The sequence below is a fragment of the Leptinotarsa decemlineata genome, unplaced genomic scaffold (genome assembly GCF_025532065.1).
Source record: "Leptinotarsa decemlineata unplaced genomic scaffold, Ldec_3_MD MMD2_tig00001393_RagTag_RagTag, whole genome shotgun sequence".
Classification (NCBI taxonomy): Eukaryota; Metazoa; Arthropoda; class Insecta; order Coleoptera; family Chrysomelidae; genus Leptinotarsa; species Leptinotarsa decemlineata.
Genome location: NW_027412562.1, coordinates 10,593,594 through 10,605,703, shown reverse-complemented (window position 1 = coordinate 10,605,703; position 12,110 = coordinate 10,593,594). Strand labels below are relative to the sequence as shown.

The window sequence follows — 12,110 nt, the reverse complement described above, 5'->3', positions numbered from 1 at the left end:
ACTTATACAGGCCGTTTCTTTTATCATGTGGTAACATCGCTATATTCTAAACTGTAACAGATATGAAGACGATCAAATGGGAAAAAAGGTAACTCACATCAAGAACAATACAATGATCGAAGAAAATTTACGAGGACTTTCGCCCTTCTCGAGTTATACGGGGAAAACAAAAATGCAGTTTTTGTTTTTTTTCGAATGGAATTTGGAGAATATCAAAAAATGCAAAGGGAAATTGTATTCGAAGTGTACTATGACGATGTAATAATAAATATTCGATAAAACGTTTCGTGTCACCATGTCCATCATCAATTTTCTTTTTTAAATACCGACCTGTCTTTTTTATTACAGATATTGATAAAACAATGAATTTATAATCCAAGGGTATATCACATTGGATATTTTTATAGCGTTTCATTTAAAATAACCACCATCATCAGTGACAACAATGAAACAGAAAAACATCATGAACTTTTGGGAAAAATGAAAACAATACGGAAAATCAGAGCTACATAGCAATCTACATTAAATGCTCGAATTGACGACCTCTTTGTTGAATGCACATAAGTTGTCGGTTCAGACAATTTCTGTGGCAATTCTAACATAATAGGTGTAATACTGATACATGCATCTCTTATTTTTTGTTTGAGATGGTCGATATTTGTACGTGGTGTTGAAAAAACTTTATCCTTTATGTATCCCCAGACAAAAAATCTAAAGGAGTAACATCTGGGGATCGAGCTGGCCAGTTAATTGGTCCACTGTTTCCATTCCATTTTCTTGGTAATATTGCATCTAAATACTCCTTTACTATTGCAGCATTATGGTGAGGAGCGCCGTTCTGTTGAAAATATTGTATTTCATGGCGGATATTCACTGGCAGTTCATCTAAGTAGCCATCGAATTCATTGAATAGAAAATGAAGATACATTTCACTATTCAAATGGCCATCGTAAAAAAAACGGCCAAGGATGTTCGTTTCCAAAATTTCCTTTCTTGGAAATTTGTTTCTCTATATAAATGTTCATTTGAATTATTCCATCTATAATGGATATTTCTGTTAAACCAACCATTGTTGTTGAATTTTGATTCGTCCGTCTATATTATTTTTTACAAAGATTTCCAACATTCATATTTTTAGCTCTTAACCACTTCGCAAATCGTACTCTGCTTCAGTAATCCCTTTCATTGAGGTGATTAACTTTGCGTATCCTGTAGCATTTATATTTGTTCTTTTTCAAAACAGTTCTGGTGGATTTTACAGAAATCTCTATTTCGTGGGCGGTTTCTCGTAAAGAATAATCTTGATTAGCATAATTTTTGTAACTGGCCAATCCTAAATTTAAAAAAAAGAAGGTTTCACTGTGTACATTTTTATGTGGTAATATTTGCTTACCCATGACATTTATTTAATTCCTCACACTTCCAATAACTACACATTTTCTTGTTTTCTTTCTATCAAATGCAACATAGTCCCTCAAATTTCTTTCTAATCATCGTCTCAAACATTTGGATTTTCGGAATACGACGATTCGGGTATAGCTCAACATACATTTTCCTTGCCAAAAGAGGATTTCTATTTGATTTTGCATAAATAATAGCAAATCAGTCCTTTCATCATTTGAATACATCTTTGATATGTTCATAAACGTCTGACAGTTCCCAACAGATATCAACAACGCATTCATTTTTCCTGCCATAGAAACCAGGCAAAGCCCACGCGTTGAATTGAGATGCTTATTTGATTATACCAACTTATACTACAATCGAATTTTGATCAAAAACTGATATTTTCGTTACTTCCACGATTGAGAATTATAAAAATATTACGAATTATAAATGATTGGAGAGAAATTAGCCTTGAAAGAAGGATTACGGCAAAACAAAAATTTCCGAAACGAAAAAGTACAATTTTCATTGTATTAGTAGGCAATCTAAGGCAATAAGTAGGCAATCTAAGCACTTAAACCAATGGTCGCTTTTACTTTTGTATAATAGCTTGATTTTACCTCATTTTACTTATTGTGGAACCATCTTGTACTTACTTAACCAAAATGAAATTGGAAGACTTCAGAAACTTCAAAATAGAGGAATGAGAGTAATATTATCTTGTGATAGAAGAACACATATAACATTAATGTTGAATACATTAAAATGGTTATCAGTAAAAAATTACTTTCGTTATTTAGCATTAATATTTATTTTTAAAATTAAAACTGGTGATGTTCCTGTATATCTACGTGACAAATTAAAGTATAACTTTGAATATCATGAATACAATACAAGTAATCGCAATAACTTTCATATACGTCAGACTAGTAATGTCAATTCAAATAATACAGTTTTCATTAAAGGAGTTCAAGCATTCAACGAACTACCGGAGGATATTAAGAATGCTACCTCTCTCAATATATTTAAAAGAAAATTAAAAGTGCACCTTTTAGACCTACAAAGTGTTTAGTATAGGAACCTGCTAATACAGTTTTTTTTTCTTCTTTTTATTTTATTTATTGTGCTGTTTTTATTTATATTTTTCAATGTACATGATTTTAAATTTTAAATTTTAATTGTGACATTTAAATTTTTTTAATTAGATTAAGACTAATATTGTAACTGCATTAGCTTGTGCTAAATAAACGATACATATTAGGGTACGTACCTGTCGAATTTATCGGGTTGTCTAAATTATATTTTGAAGAAATCGAAACAATTTACAGAAGGAGTAACGACAGGACCGTAATTTAAAATTGTTGTCACTGATGATGGTATTTATTTAAAATGAAACGCTATAAAAATATCAAATGTGATATACCCTTGGATTTTAAATGTATCGCTTCATCAATATTTGTAATGAAAAAGACAGGTACGTATTAAAAAAAAAAGTTGATGGTAGTCATGTTGACACGAAACGTTTCATCGAATATTTATTATCACATCGTCATAGTACACTTCGAATACAATAAAATTTTCTTTTCCCATTTTTTTGTATTCTCCGAAATAACAATTCCATTCGAATAAAACGAAAAACAGCATTTTTTGTTTTTCCCGTATAATTCGAGAAGGGCGAGGGTCCCCGTTAATTTTCATCGACCATTGTATTGTTCCCGATGACAGTTACCTTTTTTCTCATTTAATCGTCAACGTATCTGTTACAGTTTAGAATACAGCAATGTTACCACTTGTAAAAAAACGGCCTGTGTAGTAACATACAGGGTGTTGACTAACTGCGGTACAAAACTTCATAGGGTGAGTCGTTAGGTATTTAAAAAAAAAGTACATATGAATATATGTACGGAATTGCTCCGCGGCATTTATAAAATATAATAAATATCCTTACACCAATTTGGTTGAAATTTGCTACTATCATTTGGAGTAATACGGCGCTTATTTAGCCCGAACTAGATTGAAATTATTAGGTCCAGTGGCGTTTCAGTTGGCACCACAGCCAACAATCTTGAAAAAAAAGTACGCCACTGGCTTGTTGTAGTTGTTTATTTTTAAAAATTAATCAACTAGAAATACAACTTTTTCGTCGCTTGTGTTTTCTTCATATCAAGCTCCATTTTCGAGAAAAAAAAATCACTTCTAAAAACTATCCATGGATAAAATAAAATAAAAATCAAAAGTAAATAATAAACAATTTCGACCTTGAAGTAAATGAACGAAACGTCCACCTTCTGATAAAATACACGACTGCAATCGATTGGTCACTGATTGTCTGACACATTCATGACATTGCAATTGTCAATTATTCGATTTCTCAAGTTATCTGCACACTTGTGAACTAGACTACATCTAGTACAAAAGTTTTATAAACAAGAGCCTTTAAGAACTTCCCTGTTCAAGAACTCTTTCATTTGGAGAACTGTTTTTATGTGGATTAAATTTCCTGACAACATTTTTCCAAATGGATTTAATCTCCAGCGATTCAGATCCAATGTGAATCGCTTATTTCGCACAGACACCGCTCTTATAGCGCCTTAAGGATTTTCCTGTAGTGCTTGTGTTTTGTCCTCAAAAATAAGATGAACCCGTAAATAGAAATGTAGAGGATTCATATCAGGACTACGAGCTAGCCAATTTTGAGGTCCTGCACGTCTAATCCAGTGATTAGGGTAGGTGATATCGAGATGCTGGAGAGCAAGAACACTAAAATGGGCTGCATGTAGCGTTTTAAATGTTTTAGCGCATGAAATTACTCTGTTAATATATCTGTCCTGGTAAATTATCCGTGCTTCTTCCACATATCCATAAATAAAGTGCATGTCAGCCATTTCAGCTTTAGTAATATTATTCATGATGGAATCACTGCTAATTGACAACTCCGACTTTCACTGATATGACAACACTATCACTGTCAGCTGGTCTCAAAAGCAGGTGTTCATGATATGCAAAGTGGCTTCAATTTTGTTTCTAGAAAACGAAGCTAGATATGAAGGAAAACATAAGTGACGAAAAAGCTGTATTTTCAGTTGATTAATCTAAAAAAATAAAATAGTGCAAGTCAGTGGCGTACTTTTTTTCCCAATATTGTTGGTTGTGGTGCCAAGTGAGACTTGAACTCAATATTTTCAATTTACTTAAGGCTAAATAAGCGCCTTATTACTTACTTCAAATATCTGTAGCAAATTTCAACCAAATCGGTGTGAGAATATTTAAGATATTTTATAAATACTGTTTTTGTTTTAACTGCAATGCACTGTATCTCAAAAACGAAGCAACTCCGGACAGATGGTTCAGATGGTCCGAGCAGTATAGACGTGTATAAATTGTTCTGTTCAGCATCTCGGTGAAGAGCAAAGCAACTTAGTCAAATTATTGTGCCGGTTGGTGAAACCTGTCGATTTGTGGTTTTTGACAATCTCATCAGGTAGATAATGTCTAGAAGTAAAACTGAGATTACTTCCACGTATAGTCAGTGGGCATACTTGAAGACTGGCTATAAATCAAATCATCTAAAAGAACAATTCGTTCAGGCCAGCCTCAACACCCTACACAGTAGGTTAATGGACTGACACCTATCAGAAAACAACTACTCCCCTGGCTAATACCACGAAGGGCGTTGGATTATATCCGACAGGTGTCAGTGCAGGATTCTTCACTGAAGTTATTCCTGCATATGCTGTTGGCGATACAACTGCCGCAATAGATTTTCAATTATTGGAACACACTTGCAGACCGGTTTCGGGCTGTTTGGCCACTCGTCAGTGCAAGGTAGTGTATATCATCAACATAAAGTCGATGATTTCCGATAATTGAAAATCGAATTCCGTCAGAGTATCATTCCTCGAACTAAGCTGAAGACTACAACAAACAACAGGTTTGTCGTCGCTCCATCTGCCTGTGAACGAGGTAACCAACTGCATATCCAAATTTGCCCAATTCCTCGTAAAAGGAAAGAAATCTTTCACGTATAGTCAGTGGGCATACTTGAAGACTGGCTATAAATCAAATCATCTAAAAGAACAATTCGTTCAGGCCAGCCTCAACACCCTACACAGTAGGTTAATGGACTGACACCTATCAGAAAACAACTACTCCCCTGGCTAATACCACGAAGGGCGTTGGATTATATCCGACAGGTGTCAGTGCAGGATTCTTCACTGAAGTTATTCCTGCATATGCTGTTGGCGATACAACTGCCGCAATAGATTTTCAATTATTGGAACACACTTGCAGACCGGTTTCGGGCTGTTTGGCCACTCGTCAGTGCAAGGTAGTGTATATCATCAACATAAAGTCGATGATTTCCGATAATTGAAAATCGAATTCCGTCAGAGTATCATTCCTCGAACTAAGCTGAAGACTACAACAAACAACAGGTTTGTCGTCGCTCCATCTGCCTGTGAACGAGGTAACCAACTGCATATCCAAATTTGCCCAATTCCTCGTAAAAGGAAAGAAATCTTTCACGTATAGTCAGTGGGCATACTTGAAGACTGGCTATAAATCAAATCATCTAAAAGAACAATTCGTTCAGGCCAGCCTCAACACCCTACACAGTAGGTTAATGGACTGACACCTATCAGAAAACAACTACTCCCCTGGCTAATACCACGAAGGGCGTTGGATTATATCCGACAGGTGTCAGTGCAGGATTCTTCACTGAAGTTATTCCTGCATATGCAGCATATGCAGCATATGCAGGAATAACTTCAGTGAAGAATCCTGCACTGACACCTGTCGGATATAATCCAACGCCCTTCGTGGTATTAGCCAGGGGAGTAGTTGTTTTCTGATAGGTGTCAGTCCATTAACCTACTGTGTAGGGTGTTGAGGCTGGCCTGAACGAATTGTTCTTTTAGATGATTTGATTTATAGCCAGTCTTCAAGTATGCCCACTGACTATACGTGAAAGATTTCTTTCCTTTTACGAGGAATTGGGCAAATTTGGATATGCAGTTGGTTACCTCGTTCACAGGCAGATGGAGCGACGACAAACCTGTTGTTTGTTGTAGTCTTCAGCTTAGTTCGAGGAATGATACTCTGACGGAATTCGATTTTCAATTATCGGAAATCATCGACTTTATGTTGATGATATACACTACCTTGCACTGACGAGTGGCCAAACAGCCCGAAACCGGTCTGCAAGTGTGTTCCAATAATTGAAAATCTATTGCGGCAGTTGTATCGCCAACTAGCATATGCAGGAATAACTTCAGTGAAGAATCCTGCACTGACACCTGTCGGATATAATCCAACGCCCTTCGTGGTATTAGCCAGGGGAGTAGTTGTTTTCTGATAGGTGTCAGTCCATTAACCTACTGTGTAGGGTGTTGAGGCTGGCCTGAACGAATTGTTCTTTTAGATGATTTGAGATTACTTCAATTGTCAAAGATTCCATCGCTGAATTATTACTCGATAAAGAGTTTATTAGCCAAATAACGAAAAAGATAACCGATAAGATAGAACAAAAACTAAGAGACATCAAAACAGAGGTAAAAAATCAAGCTGATAAAATGGTAATATATATATAATAGATACATAGATAAGTAAGAAGAAATAGAAATAAGAAATAGATAAGTACTTTTTGATCATTTCCATATTGATTTCAGTTTAAGAGCCACCGGTAGACAGCTGTTTCAGCCTATTGGGCATCGTCAGTACCGGACAGGCGGTCTTCGATTGAAGACAAAATGTGAAAAACCAGAAAAGTACTTGATAAAAATAACTGCGTAAATGCAAGTGAAACATAAGTGGAACCACCTATTGGTGTCTTTTAATGGACAAATTTATGCTAGCATTGAAGGCAAAAATACCAAGATTACGAGCCTGGCCGATTTTATATGATTAAACCATATAATATTTATTTATATTTCCTCCCGAATACTAATTCTTTGTTTATTCAACAATTATTGCTTATTGTCAATTAACCTGGCTTCACTGTCAAATATAATTTTTGTTACCAATTATCATTGTCCAATTTTGTTTCCAATGTTTTAATTATCCAATTGCTTTGTTAAGTAACTATTGTCATATCGACTTAAGACAAAGAACAATTTATGTTCCTATTTTCACGCCTACTTCGGAGAAATACTGAATATTGAGGATTATGAAGAAATAGAAACAGTAGTTTGTGACAACCTGAAATTAGCAGCAGAACGTTTTTGTGGTGAGCGTTTTTTTAAATTTTTCATATGAATATTAGAAGCATTAGAAAAATTTAGACGAATTTTTTGCATATATGAACTCAGTTAATAAAAATGATATAGGCATTATAATCTTATCAGAAACTTGGTTAATTGACGATATCCAAATGTACTCTATTGCTGGCTTCAACATAATATACAATGAATCCAGTTTTAATCAAAATGATGGTTTAATTCTATATATTAGGGAAGATATTAGTTACTCGAGTAAAATAAAACAGTTGAGTGAAATTAATCTACTTGGATTAGGTTTTGAACTAGATAAAAAAATCTTTCTTGATAACAGCCTCCTATCGCCCTCCTGCATCCAATATGGAAATGTACATATCAGAAATTGAATCCTATCATCTCTTACAGGATCCGACTTGATAGTATTTATGGGAGATATAAATATCAATATAGCAAACAGTACCGATGCATTAGTTAACAAATACTTATGCACAATGGCTGAATTAGGTTTTATTTCATGTATCAACAATCCTACTACAGTTACTACTATCAGTAAACTTTAATATATCTTGTTATGCTAAAAGACTACTCATCATTTTGGTCGTCCTTCTAGGACTTTCCAGAACTAATTGGTAGGTTCATCTTAGTTTGTAAATGTATTGGATTCATGTCTGTAACACAAGCTTGGCTTAGATAGCCACGATCCTTCACAGATGTAATTTATATTTCTGTAAAATAAGTTGTAATGGTTTATATTTTATATTAATCTGAATTGAATGAATTTTGATTTAATTTTGATGTTCATGAGAATGTTTTTTCTTCAAACGACCTAACGAAACACCCCCTGAAGTTTTGTACCGTATTTAGGAAACACCCTGTATAAATATTATTGAACATAAATACAAGAGGCAGTTTAGCGTCTGCATTATAAATTTGAGAACAGGAGACCCGATTTTGGAAAAGGGACGTTCTCAAAATTCAATTATTATCTTTTTCCACTTCTTTGTTATTGATTGTGTGCTTGTTGTTATTAATTTTATGTTTCTTTTTCTTATTGAACTCTTTAACCATTCTCGCAGAATTCTGAGCATCAAATAATATTTATTCTGAAACAGCATCGTTCAAAAACAAGATGCGATAAAATTATCTATGAATTCATCAGGATAATTGCACGAGTGGGTGTCCTTCGTTGCCAGTGACGAAGAATGTTGCAGCAGTGTAGGTATTTACTACGCATTGAAATGCCTTACGTAATTACTGTTAGACTGGAATGAATTTGCATGCAATCCAGATTTTTATTTCTGCTGAAAATGAGTTCATTACCTGTAGGAGGCTTCTCTTTCGGGTAGCATGTCCTGAATAGTCCTTTCGTCCTTGTGTAGTAGTAGTATTTTGAATTAACACTTTCTAATAGCGCTTGGCTCTGTGCATCTGAATGTTTGCTTAGGTAATTCTGTAAAAGAAAACGTTTTTCAGTCATATAACTGAGGCATTCATATTTATAAGTATGATAAATACAGTTTCCAATTGAAGACGAAGAAAAATATTTCGTAAACATACAATGGAGTTTCTACATTAATAGTATTGTCTGTTCTTTTAGTATAAATATAACACAACATAAGTGCACAATTAAATAAAAGATCCTGACCCCAAGGTTTGTAAATGAATATAGTACCAGAAAATGTGAAGTTTAATTCCTTCTGAATCGCTCACTATCCAATTTAAAAATATTAAATTTAGTATGATATAAAAACGAACTTTTACATTAGAATTTTTCCAAAATTTCCCATCTGTTACTTCTAGTTAGGTAGGTATCTTGTCAACTGACAAGATTTTTTTTTATTATTCGTATTATCGTATTGTATTTTACGGACATACAGTACCTTTCGCATCAAATCAAATTTAACGTTCTTTTGTCAGATGATGTGAAAACGATGGTGATAGTTGATTGATTCCTTAACTTAAAAATTAAATATTTTATAATTGACTACAATTTACTTGGAAAAAATCTGGATAAGGTCAACTATATTGAGGATTTAGGAGTCATCTTCGACAATAGATTGAATTTTAATTTACATTGCGAATAAACCATAAACAAATGTAACAAGATGATAGGATGCATTAGTAGGATTTGCATAACTTTTAACAAGCTTATGTATGCTTATGTATTATAGTAGACTGAGTTTTGACAGCGTCATCTGGAGGTTAGACTTGAGAGAATCCAAAATAAATTCATTAGCTTTTTACACTTCAGGGTAAATGGTGTTTACAACGTCGATAATTTACATTCAGCTAGATTAACATTCAACATTTTACTATTAGAAAAACGAAGAATTATCTCGGACTTGATCTTTATGTTTAAAATCCTTAGGAATTACTATGATGCTCCAGAACTACTATACTTAGTACTTATCCATGTACCATCCAGAAACACCAGAAATAGGCAATTTCTCAATGTAAGCTTCAAGCATACCAATTTTGGTCAAAACGCCCCTATTCCTACCAATAGTTTCAATAAATACTGCCCGGAGATGGACATTTCTTGTATGTCTTTACCTCACTATAAAACTAACACAAAACAAATTTATCACATGTAATCTATACCTGTAATGAAATTTAGGAATCTCTATAATTTAAGGTTTTTTTCTTTGTTTTTGTAAACTAGGCATATGTTTATGTATCAGTAGATTCTGTTTTGGGTTTATTCATGTATATGTATCCCAAATCTGAATAAATAAATGTTAACAACTTTGGAACAAAAAAATGAAAAGCTGTCAAGTAAATTCAACGATTAAATGAAAAAATGATACATATACTTTTTTAATTGAGAAAATCCGTTTTTAACATATTCTTGAATTTCTTCATTGATTTATTTTTTTATTTCTAAAGAAATTATTATTATTTGCGTCGTGATGAATTACCTTTTTGTGAAATTTAGTTTAATCTTTTTCATATATAATAACACCACCCAGTCTAGTGGAATATTTATGAATGTTACTTTTTTGGTAACTTTTCAAGTAACTTGGTACTTGATATTTAATTTCTAGGCTGTGAAAGTCATCAAAATTCAAACTAGTAATGTTTACACACAGTATATAAAGTTGATTCTATATAAGCAGTTAATATATCTATATACATTCTTTAATTTTTTTATAAAAATTTCAATAAATTTGAAATATAACTATTTGCCATTCTCCATATAAACATTAGATAATATAGACGCGAATAATTCAAAGTGAACTACATATTTTTCAAAAAATTTTATGATACACCATTCCCTTTTTTGATAAAGTATACCAATACCCTCTTCCAAAAAGAGATTTTTTTATGAATGTAAAGTCAAAGAGAAATTATAAAATAACATTTCAAATACTCTTTTTTTATTGTTTTCTTTACATTCAACCCAATATTACTGAAGTTTTTTCCCAACACCAAATCGTTATTTTTACACCTCGACACGTGTTTCGATCACCAAGTGATCATCTTCAAGAGAAAGATAAAACAGTTTTATCCTCGAAACACGTGTCGAGGTGTAAAAATAACGATTTGGTGTTGGGAAAAAACTTCAGTAATGTTCATTACTACACCAAACAGTACATCATAAGTATTCAACACAACACAACACATTCAAAACAAGTATTACGTCAATTAGCTACAATGTCAGCCAAGTTATGCGCATCTCAGAAAATTCTTTTTCTTTATGAAATTCTAATAAAAGTTTTACTCCAGACAACTTTCGTTAGAATAAAGTAAAAGTGTACCGTTTCAATGCTACTTCCTATTTTCACTGTGACGACTTATTTAAAAAAAAATAGACGATAAAGAAGAACTAGAAGTTTGGTCCATGACTTAGCTACAAAATGGCTTTGATATGATTGTACAAAAACTGTTTAGGTAATCGTCAAAAATATAAATTGAATGAGGTTATATTTTTTAGTAGAGATTAGTTCCCACATTTTTTGTATGAAGTTGGAGAGATAGAAAGTCGAAAAGCCTTTTTTCAAAAACTTCAAAAATTTATATTTCCTGAAGAATACACGGTAATTATCTAACAGTGTGATTTATTACCTGATGAAACTGTTTGAGATTGAAATTTGAAACCAAGGATTTATACTTTCTTACATCAATACTTTTCCCGGAAACGAAAAGAATAACGGTTTTGTGTTTTCATATAAGTGTTTCACAGTCATTCTAATCATTTCAAAGACATAGCACCTACTCTTTGAACAATATACAAAAAAAAACCTTTGAAATATTTCAAACTAAAATTAACGAAAAAGCCAACTCAAATGTTAATTGACATGAACATTCTTGCATGTTAATTCTTTTTAATTGACTCAAAGTTGAAGCTTAACATGCAAACAAAATATTATATCTGCAAAGTTCGAAGTTTCTTGAATTTCTTCAAGAACTTACACAAGTCATTTCTATAATTCGAATTCCAATACATAATGATTTTCAGCCGATCCCTGTTCAAGAATGAACTCCATAAATCGATTTCAATATAATGGCATG

The 12,110-nt window shown here is 33.0% G+C and overlaps 1 protein-coding gene across 2 annotated transcripts in view; it reads right to left on the bottom strand.

The window, feature by feature from the left end:
• The window catches only part of LOC111506959 (uncharacterized), a 115,352-nt gene that overhangs the window by 45,124 nt on the left and 58,118 nt on the right, over positions 1-12,110 (bottom strand). For both annotated transcript variants that reach the window (XM_074175979.1, XM_074175978.1), the window contains exon 2: positions 8,919-9,048. In XM_074175979.1, the coding sequence (XP_074032080.1) occupies positions 8,919-9,048 (130 nt within the window). The remainder of the gene's footprint in view (positions 1-8,918; positions 9,049-12,110) is intronic.